Source organism: Rhinolophus ferrumequinum, chromosome 3 (assembly GCF_004115265.2).
Source record: "Rhinolophus ferrumequinum isolate MPI-CBG mRhiFer1 chromosome 3, mRhiFer1_v1.p, whole genome shotgun sequence".
Lineage (NCBI taxonomy): Eukaryota > Metazoa > Chordata > Mammalia > Chiroptera > Rhinolophidae > Rhinolophus > Rhinolophus ferrumequinum.
In genome coordinates, this window is record NC_046286.1 from 61,237,523 (window position 1) to 61,260,058 (window position 22,536).

Sequence of the window (22,536 nt, forward strand, 5' to 3'; positions counted from 1 at the left end):
ACAAGCTCAGCTTTTTAGGCTTCTCCAGAGGACCAGCTTCTTCTTGGGGATTATTTTATACTAATCAGATTCACGATTGCTAACATATAGTTGACCCTTGAACAACACGGGTATGAACTGCATGGGTTCACTGTAAGTGAATTTTTTCCCCAAAAAAATACTGTAGATGTATTTTCCTTAGGATTTTCTTGATAACCCTTTCTCTAGCATACTCTTGTAAAAATACAGTATATAATACATGCAAAATATGTGTTAATTGACTGTTTATATTATTGGTAAGGCTTCTGGTCAATAGTAGGTTATTAGGAGTTAAGTTTTTGGGGAGTCAGGAGTATATGGGGATTTCTGACAGCACACAGGTCGGCACCCCTAAATCCCACGTTGTTCAAGGATTAACTATATCAATCAAAGTGCTATTACCTACCCCAGCCTTCAGGCCCAGAATCCTGGGTCTGTATTCCTAGGGTGACCAACTGTCCCAGTTTGCCCAGGATTGTCATGGTGTTAGCATTGAAAGTCCTACATCCAGGAAAATACCTCAGTCTTGGGGAAACCGCAGAGTCCCAGGAGGATGGTTGATCACCCACTTTACTTCCCTGAACCTGTAGCAGCTGCACATGGGACGAGGGGAAATGCATTCTCACTGCCACTGTGTACAGTCCCTAACTGCAGAGCAGATGATAAACGGCCCTCAGCCCTTGCATAACAGGGCAACCCAGGATGCAATTTCAGGGAGGAAGAACGTTGCTGCATCTCAAATGTGCCCAGATATTACTGTTCTGATGACCTGTTGCTGTGTAACAAATGTCCGCAAAATTTAGAGGCTTAAGACAATTCTCTCTCCTGGTTTTTGTGGGTCAGGGATGTGAGAAAGGCTCAGCTGGCCGTTCTGGCTCCCCCAGCACCATAGTGGCTGTCACTGGGACAGGTGGGGATGGTCAGACACCTCTGTCTTGTCATGTCAGAGCCTCTCCAGGTCGGCTCTGTGTCTGGGCTGCTTTAGGCTATCTCATGGCACGGCTGCCTCCAAGCAGTTTGATAGCTACCTAGCTGTTCAGGGTTCCAGAGCAAGTGTTCCAGCCAATGAGTAAAAAGCTACTTCGAATGTCACCTAGGATATTATTACATCACATCATTTTCATTGTAGGCACAAGATTCAAGGGGTGGGGGGCATAGATCTTATTTCTTGATGGTTGGAATGTCAGCATCACAACACATTGGAAAGGAGAGGTTATGCAGCCATCTTTGAAAAATACAGTCTGCCACAATTACCTTGGCCCAAAAATGCAATTTTCATTAATAAAAGTAGTGAAGTTGTTAAAATATAATTGTTTTCCTCATGAATTTTTATAAAGCAATTTTCATTTTGAATGAAAACAGAAAGATCAGTCTGTAAATTTTTTTCAATTGTTCTGAAAACCCATGCTCATCATTGTTTTACTGGAATGAATATCTATCTGTCTATCTATTTATCTATCTATCTATCTATCTATCTGTCTGTCTGTCTGTCTGTCTGTCTGTCTATCTATCTATCATCTATCTGGTATATGCCCCCCCCTCAAAAAAAAAAGCCAACTGACCAAGATAGGTATAGCAAAAGTTCATATGCTTTTGTCATAAGAATTTTAGGGGCTGTGTGTGTGTGTGTGTGTGTTCTGTGAGTTTCTATGTACATATGCTCCCTGGGATGGGGGAAAAAAAAGAAAAGAGTAATTGGGAGAAGAGAAGGACATTAGTAGCACAGGATGACTCAGGTTGAAAGAAGGTGTTCGCAGCGAGAAAGAACTCTGAAGACTTTGATGGCTGGATTGGAACTAAGGGACAAGGGCAGTGGCAGTCATTTAGAAGTGAAGGGCAGGTATACATATAGCATCACTTTAGTATGATCCTCTGGTTTAAAACGTGGATACAAATGTTCTGGCCCTACTCTCTTAGACTGTCTGTCTCCCACTGTGATGGTTAAGCCCCATGAATTATTCTTTCTGATAAGTTTCCAGCTTCTTACTTCCGGGTAATGGAAATTAGGATTTAAAAAAAAAATTGTAAAGCGGTTAAATGGCGAATTTGCTGACAGCATTGTTTTAGCAAAGTTTCAGGAAGGCATGCTTCAAATCTTAATGTTTTTAAACTGATTTTTTTTGGCTTGGTATGTGTTTAGTATTCAACTTTTATGATTCTTAACATGAATTCTATTGTTTTGTCCTAAACTCATTATTTTATTGAGGAAAATTTCAAAAATTAAAAAATTTTGATAGCAGAAAGATTACAATTCTAAGCCAACACTTGTTTAAATAGATATTTTATGTGTTTGGATTGCAGAAGTACTGTAATACGGTCCAGCTAGACTCTGGGATAGATTACCGGAAAAGGGAACTTCCTGCTGCAGGAAAACTCTACTACCTGTAAGTTTCTTTTCTTTTTTTTTTAATTTGCTAAGTTTACTATCTAATAATAAATCAGGAAAAGATGAGGAAAACGAGCAGAGTAATTATTAGAACATGAAAGGCTAGTTCTGAAGCCTGTGAGTTTTGAAATACAAAATGTTATAATATTAACTTCTTTGAACTGTTTTTTGCCGTCCACATTTGCATGATTTATAATGTGTGATTGGATGAAACCCTAATTAGTTTTTGGGGGAGGAGTGATGACAGATGGTTAGAAAGTAATGAGTATCCTCTTATAAGACACTCTAATATTAAGAGAATATCTTTATTGTGCTAAAGTAATTAGTTATTTGTGGACATCTTCTGACAAATGTTCCATTTCTATTCCCTGAAAATTGTTGCTTTATTTTGTCAGACAATCTGTTTATATTTATCATTGTTTATTGACTTCCATATATAACTATTAAAATATGTATACACAAGTACAAGTGAATAGATTTTGTCTTTTTTTATGTTTTTCATTTAAGTATGGTTGGTATACAATTTATACTGTGTTATATTAGTTTCAGGTGTACAATATAGGGATTTGACATTTTTATACCTTACAATGTGATCACCTCACTAATTCTAATAATCATCTATCACCTTGCAAACTTATCACAATACTAATGATTATATTCCGCTTCCCCTTTTTTCTTTTAAAAGCAAAAACTTTCCTCAGTAGGACCAATTTGTAACAATGTGTGTCTTCAGCACATGTAGTTAGTGCTGAAAAACAAACATAGTTTGTTTTAAAATATCATTTATGAGAACCTAAAAAGGAAAAAGTGCTTCAGAAATGCAAACTGTTGTTTAGTGTATGCGGCCAGTGTTTGGCACAGAGTGCGTTCTTAGTAAATAGATCTGAATAAGGGCTAATTGTGATTTAACTCAAAGGCATGTGTCTGCTAATTTAAACTTTGATGACCATGTGCCTGTGAGAGTTTCAGAAAACTTCTCAGGTCGCCACCTTGTAAGAGGAAGGACTCTACTGTTTTTGAAGCAGAAATTAGCTAGAAAAACCACATAATTAAAATTGCATACTTCACACTGCACCAAAGGGACTATTTCAGTTTATTATTCAGATTCTAATGACTATTTATAGGAGGTTCTTCATCTGTCCTTAAGTGCTGTGTCTTTAAAGTACTTTATAATTTTAAAAGATTCTTATAGCGCTTTTTTTCTTCTTTAACTTGTCTCCACCCCTAGTTTCTTTTATATTTATGTTTTCTGGACTCTTTATTTTCCTGATATTCGCAAACTTTTCCTGATTCTTTGCTGCCTATTTCTTGATATCCCAGATGTATGCTATTTAGAAATTAATTTATTATTATTCTCTTTATTCTATTAATACAAAGAAGGTAATCCTTGTTCCCTCTTTTCTCATGAAATATATCTGTATGTGGAAGAATTAAAAAAATATTTTTAAGATTATTTATTGTTTTCAGTTACAGTTGACATTCAGTATTATTTTACATGAGTTTCAGGTGTACAGGATAGTAGTTAGACATTTATATAATTTAAGAAGTTATCCTCCCAATTAGTACCTATCTAGCACTATACATAGTTGTTGCAACATTATTGACTATATTCTCTACGCTGTACTTTACATCCCTGGGTTAAAACATTCTTCCAATGGGAAGTTCCCTAAATAAAGATAGTAGTGTGGGTCTAACTCACATTTGTTTCATAGTGCTAGAGCAGTCTCGGTGGAATTTACACATGACAAGGCTGTTTTGCATGGAGTGTAGCTGTTTTCTCTCTGACCTATCTTGTGTTACCCCTTCCTCTTCCTGATAAAAGTCAAACAGTTCTAACACACTTAAATTCAGGTTGTGCTTAAAACATGCACTAGAGGAAGACAGAATTTAATAATACCCCACAGTCCAGGAAACTAGAATCTACAAAGGATTCCATGAAACTCTGAAACAGCTTTCTTAAAATACATACACATTCATTTAATCCTCAAGGAACATAGATTTGGTCATGAATTTAGCATCAAAAGGGCTTCACCTATGGTAACCAAGAAGAGAGAATTTGGGGACACACCTAAGTCAGCCAGAGGGTAAGGCAGACATGAATCCCAAAGGAGAATTGAGAATTAAAATCATCTCAGAAGTGGAAGGATAATACTAGGTACCAAGACGAGTTGCTAAGGATATAATTTATATTGTTTCACATGAGACTTTGGGAAGAACTTCTTTTATGACAGAGTAAAAAAATGCCCTGGGGTCATGTTAACATTCCTGATTGAATTCTATTTCTTTTTATCTTATAGGAGAACATTAATTTTCCCCTATCACAGATTGTAATGTGCCACGGTGTATGTTGCCCTATTAAAGCAGTGCTTTTTTATTACCCTCTGCTTAAACATCTGGAATTGGTTCCTGAATATGCAAGTCCAGACTACCCCCTTGTCAATTTCACTAGCATCCCAAATGTCTAAAAACAAAAACAAAATTTCTAGCTTCCCCCCAGGGGAACACCAGGCACTATCTCAGAATTTCATATAAGCAGAATCCCATGTATGATCTTTAACTAAATAGAAATATTTTATTAGTCTAAATTTCCAAAAGCCAATTAAAAATGTCCCAAAATACAATCCAAATAATATCAAGAATTACCAGAGATTTAAAAGACAACCCCAAAAGTGGACATGGAACAACTTCTGTAGTTTATAATATTGTCTGGTTTATACAAGAACAAATTCATACAAGGCATTGTATGTTTGTATGTAACCTATCTCATTTGTAGTTTTATATTCCATTACATTTAGAAATCCTAGAGTACCTTTATAAAATAGATTCCAGATGTTTTTAGCCTATACCAAGAAGTTTTCAATCTCATATAAAACAAACTCAGAGAATTTAAATTAGCAAGTTACAAGCCACAGAGAGCTTGAGTGCAAACACCCAAACTTTTGTATCGATTAAAACACCCCATGCTTTTCATTCTGTTGTAACGACATAGTCTCCCCAGAAATGAGCACAAAGTCATTTTCTTGCAGGTTGCTTGGTGGAGTGGGCCCCATAAGATCCCCATGTGTGGAATATAGTTTGCCTAAATCTAAACAGGGCAACCAAGCACTGGGCTTGGACTAGTAATTTACTTTGAACTGCCTGGTGTTTGCCAAAAGTAGCCCTATCCCCTGCCTTCCAGAGAATTTAACTGCTTCAGATTAGCTCTCTGCTCGGGGGCAGGTGATACTACAAGTTATCATTTTATATATGCAATGAGCATCTCTTTTCAGACAGGAAACACCTGCTGAGGGATGCATGAGTATGCCCCAGGCCATTTTACTGTCACTTCTGTGAATGGTTATGGTTTCCTGGGGACAGGAAGTCAGATCACCCTGGACCCACCTTTTATCTCTGTCTCTTCCTTTTTCGTTCAGAAGCTGAGTAGTACAATTTTTCTACTAAGTGTGTTGAAGGAACTGGGGTTAGGGTGTGGGGAGAGGGTTCCTATGCAAACACCATATCTCCATCATACAAGCACCTCACCATCAGCATAGAAGCCATGGCCTCAGCAGAAGGTTTTGAACAGAACTAAAAGGGATGGGGTGAGGTGTTGGACCTGGGATTTGATTTTGATTTGATTATAAGCGAACAGGTTTACCTGGTCTTGTTTCATGGATGCTGGCAGAAGACACGAGAGACCTGGGTGAGAGACAGGATTTTATTACTCTTGGTACAATCATGTTGTGTTGGTTCCCTCCTTGCCCCCTACTCCCATGGGGCGGGGTGAGTTTTGCTGAGGGCCCAGACGGATGCCTGCATAGGCAGTGAACTGTGTTATAGGAGAGGAACACCGAGTTTGCAGAATATGCTATTGTATAGCCAGAAGTAAGCAAGCTTGCTTTTTGTCTCCAGGTATACCTTGCCTCATCCCTTCAGGTTTCTTGCTGCAAACACAACCTTGAGAAATGGTTAGGGCCTTGCATTCTTGGCATACTCAGCAAGATGTTTACTTGTAGGTGTGGGAGAGACCCAGGGAGGGGCTATGTCTCCCAACAGGAGACATTTAGCAGGTTTTTAACCTTAAAGAAGCCAGGCTTTCTCCCTTTATTTCATTTGGCTGCTATCCACTTAAGTCATCCACTACTTCAACAAAATTACATCTGCACACATTATTCAGTTAATACTTCAGTTAAATTGTCTAAGAACTATTTCAATTCCATGTATATGGGAACTATGGATCATACTGAAAATGATGAAAAATGTAAGTTACAACTTTTCAGACACAGCCCCAACATTCACATGTTTTTACCTGGTAATATAGTACATCCTTTTGAACAGATTTTAAAAAGAAGTTTCTCCTTAAATACTTTTGTCAATGGAAGTTTCATGTATCAAGTACTCTTAATCTTCTACTTGGGAAACATCTATTCCAAATAGGGAATCATGTCTGAGAATATATCTTTGAACACCATTTAAAAAATAGTCTGTTGATTAAAAAAAAACAACATACAGCTTTAAAGGTATAGCTCTGTTTTAAAAGGTCTGTGAAAACAAAGACTGGAACTCATACGAGTAAAAACATACTTCCTCAAAATCAAAAACTTCTTCTTTCTTTTTTGTGATATTCCCTATACACACGCTCCTACCCTCAACGGAGAGAAACAAATCAATGAAAATTTAAGACATTTTTTAGCTCGACTGTTACATGTTCTCATACCTAAACTTTGATAGGGTTCTATCTTCTGCCTGGAAAGTTGCCTCCCTCTAGTTCAGCAGAGTCTCTAGGACATTCCTACCCCCGCCCCCCCATCATTACCATTCCAGGTGTTTCTGACCCAGACCTTGGAATCTATAGTTTCAGTCTTAGTTTTTCTTACCAGTTAGAGTACCAGCCCCATCATTTCCTGTTTCCGTTCCCACTGAAGAACCTCTGAGACATCTCCCAATAGAAACAACGTGAAAATTGTTAAATCTAGCCCCATTCCTATTAGACTGTAGTTTGTTTCAGTTCTATATACTGGGCTGTTTGTAGTCCCCTCGCAGGCTGTATACATACTCCCTTGAAACAATCTATTTCTCATTATCTGCAACAAAGTTTTTAAAAACTTATGCTAACTGTGGGTGTGCTGTGCTCCTTTCTCCTTCAGTTCCCTGAATTCTCTCATGGATCTTTTAACATTCATTTCATTCCTACTTCTGACACTAGTTTGCATGGTGTCACCATGGAACCGTGATGATATTAAAAGGGAAATACCCCACAGTTCAAGAATGTAGTATATTTAGCTGCAAAGGATGCAGAAACATTGGGAGAGACTGCACAGAACAGAACAACATAGCGTATTCTCAGTTGTAAGTTCTTCTTGCCTGTGAGCGTCCAATAGCCGACAAACGGAGCAACGGACCACAACAAAGATCCCATCCGTCACCTTCGCATTCTTGGCGAGTCTGGCTGTGTGCCTGCCTGCTCACCAGGTACAGTGACCAGGTGCAAACACTGGGACACGCCTAGTTTATTATCAATTAGTGGGAATCAGAGGTCAGTGTTACATCCTTCACATCACCGACACTAGTCCTTCCTGAAATCTATTCCTCAGAGGGCAAGGGACTGACTCTCTGCCCCTGGTAATGAGTGACACTGTCTGGTTTCACGGGGGCCAGGCAGTTGATCTGGTCTGTCTTTCAGTCTGGGGAAGGGAGGAAGATCGTTGGGGACATTTTTGATGTTTACAGATTAAATTTTATCCTTCTTAGCATCATGACGCAGAACATACAGGTGTATCTACTTACGAGATAATTATATTCATAAACAAAAATCTTTATAGGTAAAATAATAAATGTCTAGGATGTGCTTCAAAATAATCCATGGTGAGGGCCTTGAGGGAAGAGATAGATGAAACAAGACTGGCCGTGCATTGAGTGGGTGGATGTTATACCAGGCTTCTTAGACTATTGTCTCTCTAGGTATGTGCAATTGTCTCTCTATATATGTACATATATGCGCAATTTTCCATAATGAAGAGGTTTTTTTTAAAAAAGGTACAAAATGTTCTATTTTTTTTCTGATCACGCAAGTGAAGGTTTTATTCATTCTATTGGTCTCAAAGAAACAGCTTTTGTTTTATTGATTTTTCTCTACTGCTTTCTGTTTTCTATTTCACTGAATTCTGCACACTTCTCTTTATTATTTACTTTCTCCTGCTGTTTGGATTTAATTTACTCTTCTTTTTCTAGTTTTTAAAGATAGAAACCTAAGTCCTTGGTTTTTAAACCTTTCTGCTCTCCTTACATAAGCATTTTAATGCTATAAATTTTCTTCTAAGTACTACTTCTAAGTGCGTCTCATACATTTAAACGTTTTTTTTTAATTAAAGTTTATTGAGGTGACAATTATTAGTAAAGTTACATAGATTTCAGGTGAACAATTCTGTAATACATCATCTATAAATCCCAGTGTGTGTTCACCACCCAGAGTCAGCTCCATCACCATGTATTTGATCCACTTTACCTTCATCTACCTCACCCCCCTTACCCTCTGGTAACCACTAAACTGTTGCATCTCATACATTTTAATATGTCATGTTTTCCCTTGTGATTTTTTTTCTTTGCCCCATGGTTTATTTATTGTTCAGCTTACAAGTGTGTTGTTCAGCTTGCAAACATTTGCTGATTTTTCTATATATCTTTCAGTTACTGATTCCCAAATTTAATTTATTATGGTCAAAGGACCTTTGTTGTATGGTTTGAATCTTTTAAATTTTTTGAGACTTGTGTTATGACCCAGAATGTGATGTGTCTTGGAATATGTTATTTGTGCACCTGACAAGAATGTGTACTCTGCTGTTGTTGGTAGAGTGTTTGTTCTTTAAATGTCATTTGGGTCAATTTGGTTGACAGTGTTATTCAAGTCCCCTGTGCCCTTACTGATTTTTCCCCCTACTTTTTCTCAATTATTGAGATAGTGGTGTTGAAATTTCCAATTATCGTTATGGATTTGTGTGTTTCTCTCTCTGTAAAACTTGGGACCTGGTTGGGTTCCCTCTCCTGGTTTCCTGGAGGCTGGAAACTCTCCCCAGGTAGTAAATTGGGGCTTGCCTCATTTGTTTCCCTACCCTTGGGGATCACTATTCTCTGCTTTCTGTTATCCAATGTGTGAAAACTATTGTTTCATATATTTTAGACAGTTTGCAGTTGTTTTAAAAAGGAGGGTAAATCTGGGCCCTGTTACTCCATCACGGCCAAAAGTGGAATTCTCCAATCCATAATCCTAAAAACTGGTAAATAAAAGGAAAGAATCAAGTGTTTTTCCTGCCTGTTTTAAAGGATCTGATCCTTAGTATAACAAAAAATAGTGGATGAGGGAATCTTATTTTTATATATAAGTTTTCTAGATAACAAATGAAAAAAGAATGAGAAAATTAGAATAGGTTTAGAATATCACCATTTTGCAAATCACTCATAATTTGCATCTAGTTAATGATCATAAGTTCTACAATAATTGCTACAGAAATGGAACCTGAATTTGATCAATTTACAAGAAACATTAGGGGCAAGAATATGTTAAATGACATCATAAGAGTATATGCATCAAAAGTAGATTGTAAATTTTAAAAAATTATATGACTAAATTGCTTTTTCAACAAATAAATAAGAAAAAAAGAGAGAGAGATGGAGAGGAAACCTATAATTTAAAAAAGACTTAAAGAACACATCCACCAGTCTCAGTGTATGTGGATCCTGAACTAAGCAAACTGTAAGAACAGAAGCAAAAACAAAACTATGAGACAGTCAGAGAATTCAAACACTAATTGGTATGTCCTGACACTGGAGAATATTGTTACCTTTGTTAGATGTAATAAGGGTATTATACTTATTTTTAATAGCTTTATTGAGATAAAATTCACATGCTATAGAATTCCCCTTTAAAGTGTATAATTCATTGACTTTTAGTATATTCACAGAATTGTGCAACCATTACCACAATCCATTTAAAAACATTTTTATCACCCCAAAAAGAAACCCCACTTCCCTGAGCCATCACTTCCTTCTCCCCACATCTACCCCTGTCCCTCAACCAGCCTCAGGCAATTTACTAGTCTACTTTCTGTCTCGATAGATTGCCTATTCTGGGTATTTCATGTAAATGGAATTATAACAAGATGTGGTCTTTTGTGATTGCCTTCTTTCACTTAAGGTAACATGTTCAGGATTCATCCATGTTGTAGCATGTATCAGTACTCTATTCCTTTTAATTGCCAAATAACAATCCAGTGTATAGATATACAACTTTTCTTTCTTCATTCATCAGTTGATAGACATATGGGTTATTTCTTCTCTTTAGCTATTCTGAATAATGCTGCTATGAACATTCATGTACAAGTTTTTGTGTGAACTTATATTTTTATTTATCTTGTATAAATCTAGGAGTGGAATTTCTGGGTATGGTAATTGAGGAATTGTTTTCCAAAGCATCTGTACCATTTTATATTCTCACGAATACTATATAAGCGTTCCCATTTTTCCACATCTGTGTCAACACTAGTTGTTATCTGTCTTTTTTATTATAACCATCTGTATTAGTTTCATAGGAATGTTGTTATAAAGTACCACAAACTGAATGGCTTAAAACAACAGAAATTTATTGTCTCACAGTTCTGGAAGCCAGAAATCCAAAATAAAGGTTTGGGCAGGATCATGCTCACTCTTAACCTTTAGGGAAGAAGCATTCCTTGCCTCTTTTAGCTTCTGCTGTTTGCTGTCAATCCTTGGTTTTCCTTGGCTTGTAGAAGTGTCACTCTAATCTCTGCCTCTGTCGTCACATGGCCATCTGCATACGTGCCTCTCTTCTCTTCTTATAGGAACATTAGTCTTACTGAATTAAGGGGGCTCATCTACTTAACTAATTACATCTATAATGACCCTATTTCCAAATAAGGGCAAATTTTGAGGTACCGGGGGTTAGGACTTCTACATACCTTTTTTGGGGGGGAAGCACAATTCAACACAAACAAAATCCTAGTGAGTGTAAAATAATATCTCATTGTGGTTTTTATTTTGATTTCTCTGATGTCTAATGATGTTGAGTATCTTTTCGTTGATACTCGTATATCTTCTTGTTGACTATTCGTATATCTTCTTAGGAGAAAGGTCTTCAGATACTTTGCACATTTTTGTATTGGGTCCTTTGTCTTTTTATTATTGGAATTTAAATCAACCTTGTGTTTCTGGGATAAATCCCACTTGGTCATGGTATAGAATCCTTTTTATATGTTGCTGGATTTAGATTGCTAGTATTTTGTTGAGGATTTTTGTGTTTATATCCATAAAATATATTGGTCAGTAGTTTTCTTTCTTGGTGATGTTTTTGTCAGGTAATACTAGCCTGATAGAATGAGTTGGGAAGTATATCCTCCTCCTCTATTTAGATTTTCTCTTTCTTCTTGAGTCAGTTTCAATAGTTTTTGTCTTTCTAGGAATTTGTCCATTTCATTTAGGTTATCTAATTTGTTGCGTGCATTTACTAATAGTTTTCCTTTATTATCCTTTTTATTTCTGTAAGGTCGGTAGTAATGTCCTCTTTTTTGTTCCTGATTTTGGTAATTTAGTCTTCTCTTTTTTTCTTGGTCCATGTAGTTAATGGTTTGTAAATTTTGTTCACCTTTTCAAGGAGCCAACATTTGATTTTGTTGATTTGCTGTATTTTTCTATTCTCTATTTCATTAATTTCCACCTTAAACCTTATTATTTTCTTCCTTCCACTTGTTTTATGTTTAATTTTCCTTGTCCAGAGTCTTATGGTGGAAGGTTAAGTTGTTGGTTTGAGAATTTTCTTCTTTTTTAATGTAGGCATTTACAGCTATAAATTTCCCTGTAAGCACCACTTTAACTGCATCCCTTAAATTTTTGTGTGTTGTGTCTTCATTTGTCATAGTCTCAAAGTATTTTCTAATTCTCATTTTGGTTCCTTTTTTTGATATGTTGGTTTTTTAGGAGTGTGCTGTTTAATTTCCACATATAAGTGACTATTTTTAAATGTAACATGTTAATTATTTTAATGACTTTTTTCATTATATATTTTGGGGTTTTTTTAGAAGCATTTATCTCTATAAGAAGTATAAGAATGTCTGAAAAGTCTGAAATTCAAAATGACACATTGTATGTTGCTGTATGTTTTGGTAGTTCAAAGGTCAGCAATGGTGATGAATCTGTCCTCTAAGGCCACCTGGAGGAAAAAGGGCACTATGGCGAAGAACTATAGTTGGTTCTCAAAAGGAGATGCACAGTAGTATTTTTCTCATCAGAACGTCTGTTGGTATTTTATGATGGAGCAAGGCTCTGTGACATCGCAAACTTAAAGCTATGTGTTAGTAAAAACAAAAATTTTCTACTTTAAAAACACAACTTTCTACTTCATATCCTGTAGAGCATAGTCAGCTAGACTGTTTATTTTGTCTGCCTATTTGACATCATTTAAATGCACATTTAAATATCTATTACTGTTGTGTTAACTCAAGGACTACTGAATTAAAATTAATATCGAGGGTTTGAAACTGTTTAAAACACCACTAAAGAGTAGTTCAGCAGCAAAAGAAATTCATCTTGTACAGATTTCGATATCAGGTTCCATCACTCAGCTCAGCACACCTTTTATCTTCTATTCCTTTATAAAAGTGTAATTCAACAATAGCATATCGCAGTGTTTTCCAGCAGGCCAGACAGGACCAGAATAGAGCTGGCCCACCATTTCTAGCTAAACACATTGACAAAGTATTCAACTGTATGGCTGTACTTATCTAGTAACGTGTAAATAAGGTATATACCCAACATGTACAAGAATAGATAATTATACTTATAAAAGTACAGAATAAAATTTTTAGATTTCCTTAGAATTCTTATCTTCTTCTTATTTCATCTTCAAATAGACCACATTTATAACTGACGGTCAATCTTCAACATCAGAAAAGCTGATCTGGCAAAAGTCCTAGGTCTTTAGTTACTTGCTGTGTTCCTTATTTAGCTATTAAATCTCCCTGGCTTCTCTTTCCCAGGTGGATGTGACCATCTTCTCCTTGAAGAAGAGTTAGAGCTTCTTCCTTTTTAGCTTCTTTTTCATTTTTATTTGTTTTTAAAAATCTTCTATCACTATAGCCTTTCTGAAATTTTATGAAAAAGAAATATTTTTGGATCTACCAGCTTGCAATTCTACATGTTACATCACTGATTTATTTTGGGGGAAATGCAATATATAAATTTGATAGAAATTTTATATGGAGTTTGAAGCTGAGAAGAGGGGGTGAAGGTCTGGAATTTGAGAGCAAAAGGTGCTATATCCCACCTTCTGCATTATACACAGGTCAAGATTAATGGAACCAGGTAAGTTACTCTCCAGGTGATTGAGAAGGGTGGGAAATTTAGAGACTGAAATGGATCTCTGAACAGTCAATTAAGCCTTTGAGTGATTGAGAAGAAGATAAATACTAGGACAAAATCCATCTTAACAACTGATTCCGTTATGTAAAACAAGCCTACAGGATTTGAAATGCAACCAAGTCTGTTTTATATTAAGGCAAGTATAAACCGACTTAATCTTGGACCTGCCTCCAGCCCCAGATTATGTTTGGTATGAGCACAAAGAGCTGTACAGCATGAATGCACAAGGAATCCGTAGAGTGAGAAGGCTCACTGCCAGGAAAATTTGGCACACGGACTCGAAGAGGAAGGGGAAATTTCTCCTTCGTTGAATCAGTGTTGGCTCTCTAGAATAGAGAACATGGAGAGAGAGGGACCAAGGAAAGCCAACCCTATTCTACTTGTTGATACCTTAACAAGCTGTTGATTTTTAAAAGGGAATGAAGGGGCAAAGTGTGGGTAGCATTCTGTTCCCCTGAGTCAATCCTAATGAAGTGGGAGGTTCTTGAAGAAATTAATTTCCATTTAAATTCATGAGTGACCCTCTTCTAGAAACCTCCACTTGTTTGGGAATTTTTGTTGAGAATTTCAAATGATCCAGCAATAATAAGGTCTTTTTTTTTTTTTTGACGAATTCTATTTCTTGAGTCTAAGTTTTATGTTGAATGCCTGATGTCAGCTTAAGAAGTTTTCTCAAAATTGGAATGACTGGTTACTTTCGTCTCTGTTTACTAATTTAATATGGAAGAATAAATCACGATTCTCATACTTCTGAAGGAGTCAGACTTTTAATCCAGGGTACTGAACTCACAGGATTTTTGTACAAGTTGATGTGATATTTCCCGCGATGAAATAGTGGTCAATTCCAGGGCTTTTCCGCCTTAAAGACACAGGGGTCCTCGCCAGCAGAAAATAGAAAACTGCCCCTCCACTCCTGTTTCTGAGCTGAACAGAAGGTGACAGAAGCAATGAAATGGGTGGATTTTACCAGGGCATCATAGATAAAGGAAAAAGAGTCTGTGCTCTTCTTGGGCCCCTGACATGACATCCCAACTCCCAATAAAAAGCATTTGAAAAGAGTGACTGCTTCTTCTTTAGAAATGACTGTAATTCTCTTACTGTGGTCAACTTTTTATTATCTCTGGGCAGATTTTCTGTTTTTCATCTTATCTGCACAAAGGACGACTATACAGTAGCATCCCCCCAGTGAGCAATTACCCAGAATTAAAGGAAGTCACTTAAATTCTTTATCTCCTACTCAGTTGTAGAAGCTTATATTTCTGTCTCCCCTCATGAAAAGAAAGGAGATACAATTCATAACATCTGGGCTTAATTCCTGTGTTTTCTCCTCATCATTTTGATGTTACCCAAGTCACCTTTCCTTAAGATATGCCTCTTTGTGGTTACAATGGAATAACACAAAGCTGAACAGAGCATTTTCTTCCATGCTATGCGACATGATATTCTTGTAGCCTCAAAAGAGAACTCTGAAGTTAGCTCTGAAAAATCATGTTTAACTTAGTGCCATCTTTGGGCTGTAGCTTTTCCACTCATCTGCTGTTGAGTACCAGGTTTTGTCCCTTCCTCAAATTCTATTGGTTAGCCTGGAATATTTTTCAGTTATGTTTGTAATGAGTGTAATTTAAATGACTATTTGTATTTTTTTATAATCTATATCCTTGTATGTTTTTTCAGTACATTTCTTTGTTGAATATGCCTAATGCTGGCCCTAGGTTCTGTGTCCCAAACACTTGGTTGTTTTTTTTTAAACTAGCTGACCCTCTTTAGAGCTTCAGCTACAGTTCTTCTTTAGAGCTTATAGAGTATAACTTTAGAGTATAACTTTTAGGCTTGGTTGTATTTCTGAGTATAGATTTTTAGTGTAAGGTAGTGTTGCTATATTTTAAAATAGTTTTCCTGGAAAACTGACAAAAGGGCTTTGGAGTCATAGACTCACGTCTGTTACTCCAGTTTTCTCTATTATAAAAATACCACATTTTTTTTTTCCTGTTTTGAAGTTAAAAGCATTTGTCTGACTGAAATTTTTACTGCAAAGTTGTTTCTTGAAATTTCCTACTTAAAAAAGTCAAGAGATCTTAGGTGTTTTGAAGAATGGATTTTAAAATTTTATGTATATTGTAATGACATATTACTAAGATAATCTTTCTGGATTAACTATTGCATTAAGTTATATATATATAATTTTTATGCCATGCCCACTTCCAAAACAATTTGAGGCAACTTACATTAAAATTACTTATAGTACATCGACCATAATTACTAAAATGGAAGAAGAGATGGAAAATACGAAATGTTAGCCGGGATGTGGAACAAGCAGAAGTTTTTGCAACTGCAGGTTCGAGAGTAAACTGCTACAACCACTCTAGAAACCAGTTGGGTAGTATCTACTAAGCTGAACATAGATCTGTCCTATGAGCAGAAATTCTATTCCTATTTCTATACCCAACAGCCATGTATACATAAGTTTACTAAAGGCTGTACTAGAATGTTCATAGTAGCACTATTCATAGAAACCCCGAATTATAAACTACAAAAATGCTCATTGTTAAGGACCTTAAAATTCATAGGTGAACCCTTAACCCTCAGTGAGCTTGTATTTGGCTATTGGGCCTTTAAGGAGGTGATACTGAGTAAATGAAGCCAGACTCCTATTAACTAGGGAAATGAGCTTATATGAAGCTATATGTACCCTAACACCCAACTTGAAAATGATTTATACTCTTAATAATTTGATCAATGTCAGTGCAAAATGACATTTTCCTGTGTCTGGAATGTTTGTTAGCCAGCTAAGATCAGAACTATTACATAAGATAACTAACGCTTTTGTTTAAAAAAACCTTTAATTTAAAAAAGGATAACTTTTACATTTTAAATATTTGAGGTATTTAAATTTTAAACTAATTTTATTTTTCATTTATTTGTGTGTCAATATTTCCCTCTTCTAATTTTTTCTCCTGTCAAAGTCTAAATCAGGTAGTTCTGATAAGGGGCTAATAGCCAAAATAAATAAAGAACTCATACAACTCAACAACACAAAAACAAACTATCCAGTTAAAAAATGAGCAGGAGACCTGAACAGACACTTCTCCCAAGAAGACAAACAAATGACCAACAGATATATGAAAAAATGCTCAACTTCACCAGCTATTAGGAAAATGTAAATCAAAACCACAATGAGATATCACCTCACTCCGGTGAGAATGACTGTCATCAACAAGATAAATAATAACAAGTGTCGGAGAGGTTGTGGAGAAAAAGGAACCCTCATACACTGTTGATGGGGATGTAAATTGGTACAGTCACTATGGAAAACAGTATGACCCAGCAATCCTTCTCCTGGGTATCTACTCAAAAAATCTGAAAACATTTATCCATAAAGAGATGTGTGCTCCAGTGTTCATTGCAACTTTACTTACGGTGGCCAAGACATGGAAACAACCAAAATGTCCTTCGATAAATGATTGGATAAAGAAGATGTGGTACATATATACAGTATAATATTGCTCAGCCATAAGAAAAGATGAAATACTGCCATTTGCAACAACATGGATGGATGTTGAGAATATAGTGCTAAGCGAAATAAATCAGAAAATGTCAAGAACCATATGACTTCACTCATATGTGGGATATAAAACTGAAAGCAACAAATGAATAAGAAAAACAAACAAGCAAAAGCTCATAGACACAGACAACAGTATAGTGGTTACCAGAGGATAAGGGGGTAGGGGGAGGACAAAGAGGGTAAATGGAGTCAAATATATATGGTGATGTAAGATTTGACTTTGGGTGGTGAACACACAATGTGATATATATTTATTACAGAAATGTACACTTGAAACCTATATAATTTTACTAACCAATGCATCCCAATAAATTTAGTTAAAAAGTCTATATAAGGTAGAGATCATTTTTGCATGTTATTGAAATATATAATCTTATCATAGTATGTTGGTTTATAATAATGATAAGCCATGAATTTATTATATTGTTTTACAGAAAACTGCTGAAACTTTTAGTATAACCCTATGACAAAAAAATGATTCACTGTTTATTATTATGGACACTCATTATTATTTGAAAAGAAATAAAGTACTGAGATAAATACAGAATAATTTGGGATTCCAGGACTTTTCAAGAATAATATCTTTGGAGGTTTAGAAATACTCTTTCTGGGATTCGCCCTGATTTCCCAGCTGTGTGGTTACCCCCACCACCCTTCTGGTTCTTCATGACAGAGGGAATGCAGGTTTTCTTTGGGAATTTTAGGTGCCATTAGCAATACTACTCTATTGTTTTCAGTATGAAATCTGTAAAAATAGTTAACTCACCCCATGTTTCTCTCGTCTCCCAAGTGTCAGCTCCCTCCAGATTCTGCCTGCTTCTGTTCGCCATGCAATGCCTTCAGGTCACCTGTTTTTGTATTTTGTGCAGAGTTGATAGCTGCTATCAGCAGGAGGACCAGTTAGGGCAGAGCTTACCTGGTCCTTTTAGAAGCAGAACTGTGGTGTTCTGATAGAGCAGACCCTCTAATATCTTTCTGAGAGGCTGCATGGGAACTATGTATTTTGAGGGTTCATCTGTCCAAAAATGCTTTTATTTTGCTTGATTAATAGTTTTGGCATGGATAGTTTGACAATAACGTTCCTTAGAAAAATTTAGACACTATATCATTATTTTCAGCCAGATGGCTCAGTTGGTTAGAGCAGGAGCTCTCAACAACAAGGTTGCCGGTTCAATTCCCGCATGGGATGGTGGGCTGCGCCCCCTGCAACTAAAGATTGAAAATGACAGCTGGACTTGGAGCTGAACTGCACCCTCCACAACTAGATTGAGGGACAACGACTTGGAGCTGATGAGCCCTGGAGAAACACACTGTTCTCCAACATTCCCCAGTAAAATTAAAAAAAAAAAAAAGCTGAGTGGAAGTTTTGTGTGCATAGATAGGGTTTTATTGATTGATGGGCATTACTGGAGGGTGATAAGGTGGCAGGTCAGATTTACATCGAAGAGCCCTCAGATATCAGTATCTGCACGTCTTCCTTTTGGCTATTCACTTTCGTCCAAGCCTTCTGTCTATTGCCTGGGATGGAAGGTTGGCTGATGGGCTCTGGATGCTGAAGAGGGAGGGACTGCTGGTTTCACCGTTTAATGTCTAGGTTTTCAGTGGTATCTCTCCCCCTTTCTGCATTGTTAAAACTATCCCAGATGGTCAACTTACTGTTTTCAGCTAGAGTGGAGGAGGTGCAGGAATCTGGACTTCCAGGTATAGGGAGAGAATCTAAGGAACTACCTTTGTCTTATTTTCAAACATTTTCCAGCTTGACCCCTCACCCATATCTTTGAGTTTATCTAGTAGTGCCAAACCTTTGAAGGGTTTTGGGTTAGAACTGGTTTGCTTTGCTGTGGCTCAGCACCCCACCTTTCGTGTTCTGATTTCTCAACACACTAAAGTCCTGCTCATCCAACTACTAAGGAAAGCAACCAATCTTTTCTTCCTCTAGACTCCCCAAATTTTTGCAAGTGATTCTCTTAGAGAAACTTTCTCCCGTATCACTTGCCTTTGGGGAGGGTAAAGACCCTCTTCTTTCCTAAGGGGAAGGGAGGGGAAAAGACTCATCACAAATACTAGTATTCACAAATACTAGATTCAAAGGGCAGTGACTCCTGATCCCCTTTCTCCTCCTTATAAAGACACTGTAATGGGGGCAGGGGCCTTTGGAGTAGGGCTAGTTCTCCTTCTCATTTAATTATTGGGATGGGAGTCTAGATCCAGTCATTTGTGGCTCATAGGGGGTGTTCTTTAGAATTTGAGGGTACTTAGCACTTACAGCCATCAACTTGGGGCCTCAATTGCAATTCCAGGACAAGAGGGAAAGTTGCACTCAGAAACCACATAATATTCCATTGTATGTTTGTATACAAATATAGTTTACCAAATTCCCCATCATTGGACATTTAGGTTTTTTAAAAATGTTTTTGATGTTAGCAGTGACACAGCACACATCCTTATAGTGGTTAACCGTTATTATTTCTGTAGGTGAGATTCCTAGGAGTGGAACAGCTGGGTGGTGTGATATGCATGGTTTTAATACTCTTATTATGTATTATCTGGTTACCCTGAAATCTTGTACCAGTTTTACACCCTCCCAGCAGTAGTATATAAAAGGGTTCTTTTTTTCCGCATACCTACGCTTGCTCTGAGTATTTTATCTTTTTTTTAATCTCTGCTAGTTTGGATAACAGAGTGACATCTCATGGTTTTACTTTGCATTTGTCATTACTAGTAAGAATGAACAATTGTACATATGCCTCTTGCCTACTGAGCTATTTTTTTAATGCAATTTGCCTGATCAAGTCCTTTGACAGTTTTTTATTGGGATATTCCTTTTTTTTTATCTGTGGGAGTTTTTTTATACATTGAAATAATATTGTCTGCCATAAATGTTGCCATTATATTTCCTGGTTTGAAATGCGTATATATTTTATGTATAATATTTTCTGTAATACATAAAAGTTTAATTTTTATGTGTTCGGATCTTAGATAAGTGACTTCATTCTCTGAATCTCAGTTTTCTGGTCTGTAAAAATGGGATAACATATATTACATGGTGAGGTGGGGGTGGTGTAGGTAAATTAACATAATAGTTGCTCAACCAATGATAGCTTTAGTTATTCCCTGTGTGACACATTAAAATAGTTAAGAATCATCCAGAATTTTTACTAGAATTACAAACATACTCAAAAATACTTAAACCAAATATGAACCTGGGTAATAAATAAAACTGTATCTTTTAAGCTAATTTAGATAGGTAAGTTTTAATTTTTCTTTTTACTTTTCTAATTCGTATCCTTAAAAAAAATTATTAAACTCTGGTTGATGAATCCTCTTAAGAGTAGGAAACCCTGAAGCATGAGAGGAATGTGGGAAGACTAGTGTTATCTTGTAAGTCGTTTGTTAAGGGATTATGAATACATTTCTTTCTGGGGAGAATTTCTTTCCTAGCATTCTTATTTATTTCATATCAGTATAGCTACATCTAATAAAACCAAACCACACAGTAGCCACTTTTGCTTTTAAGACAATCTGAAGATAAGGTTCCTGTCCCCAGCAGGTCAATAGAACTTACTCCCTGAGGTCAAATGCAAATTGGTTTAGATGAATAATTGTCTTGAATTATAAGTTACATAAACTGTTTTTATGAATATTTATTTTTAGGCCACTTAACACCAATACATTTTTTAATTTTGCATGTTATAACTTCTAACTTTTTATGATAACATAATAGAATTCTTATAAGATATGGTTATAATAAAAATAATTGTGTAATTTCACCCATAATGTCACCAGAAATGAAATCACATATAGTAATTGATATAGATAGTGTGGCCTGACTAAAGTCTAGTGGGCCACATTGTAATATAGTACGTTAGAGCACAGAGTGAAAAAGAAATCACCGCTGAGGAAGTTTGCAAGCAATTGTTTATTCATCAAATATGCTTTTGGAAATATAACTGTCTTTTGTCATGGTAATTTTTCAGAATTCAGTTTTCCGCCTCCATAGGGTCCTTAGCCAGCAGACTTCCTCAGGGACTGGTGTTGCTCTCACCTTTCTATATCTCTTAAAAAGTAGCTCACTTCTCCCACAGTTGTGCGTGTGTACATCACCACTGCAAGGTGGAAATGATTCCAAATGAATTCCCGAGAATGATGCAAAGCCATCTAAACATATTTGTGCTTGGCATGCATTGAGAGTTACATTGGCACGTATGATTTCTTTGTACCTTTAAAATTGATTTTTGTCTCTGTAATCATTCTTTCTGTAGTATCATTTCATTATCTTAATATGGCTCTTTTCAAATGTCATACAAAGCTTTTTATGTAAGTCAAATAACATTGCCCCTGCAAAGTTAACCATTGCAAATGATGTTTTTAAGATCCTTTGAGGTGGAGTGGTTATTACTTGGAATATGACAATTCCAAACCCTTCATAATGACTGTGTGCTTTGTTGCATTTTAAAAGCGTTTTCTATAGAACAGTTGAAGAATTAAGCGCTTGTGTGTTGAATGCCTGCCACCTGATAAGTATCTCAAGGGAGAAATTAGTTTGGTTAAGTTTAAGCTTAATCTAAAGAGAAAATAATTTGTCATATTAGTTTTCAATAAGACTTTATTAAGATGGATATCCAGAATTGAGTTTAATTGCTTCCAGACATAGGTAAGAGTGATTTGTGTGTCAAGATTAAGTAAGCATATTGGTGGGGCATCCTGTATAAGTTTGTATGAGGAGTTGAAATAGACTTACATTTTTACTTGAAGTTTTTTTTTTTTTAATAGCATTTATTTCTTCTGCCAGTTATTTTATTTTATCAACTGTTAATTTGTCAACCCCTCCTTTAAAAAAAAAAAGGTGAGAGGAAAAAAGGCCATATTATTATCACATTTATACATGTGGGTTCCCTAAACCATATGGTGATTTCTAATTAGAATACAAAAGATTCTTTGATGAGACTAACTTCACAGTAGCTGCAATGGTGGGCATCACAGAAGGAGAGTTTTCTTGAATTTCCGACAGGGACACTTTTGAGAGAAACTGTGTGGTTTATAATTGTCCTAATACTCAAAGTCTGATAAAGTTATTGATGTGCAGATCAAGTTGGTATTTCGAAGCTGGTAATTTAATTTTGGATGTTTGATCCTCTCAGCCAGTGGCTTGACTTGATTTTTT

The 22,536-nt window shown here is 36.2% G+C and overlaps 1 protein-coding gene across 2 annotated transcripts in view; it reads left to right on the plus strand.

Annotated features, from left to right (window-relative positions):
• AFG1L (AFG1 like ATPase) overlaps positions 1-22,536 on the plus strand; it is a 183,204-nt gene that overhangs the window by 125,498 nt on the left and 35,170 nt on the right. For both annotated transcript variants that reach the window (XM_033101618.1, XM_033101627.1), the window contains exon 8: positions 2,320-2,402. In XM_033101618.1, the coding sequence (XP_032957509.1) occupies positions 2,320-2,402 (83 nt within the window). The remainder of the gene's footprint in view (positions 1-2,319; positions 2,403-22,536) is intronic.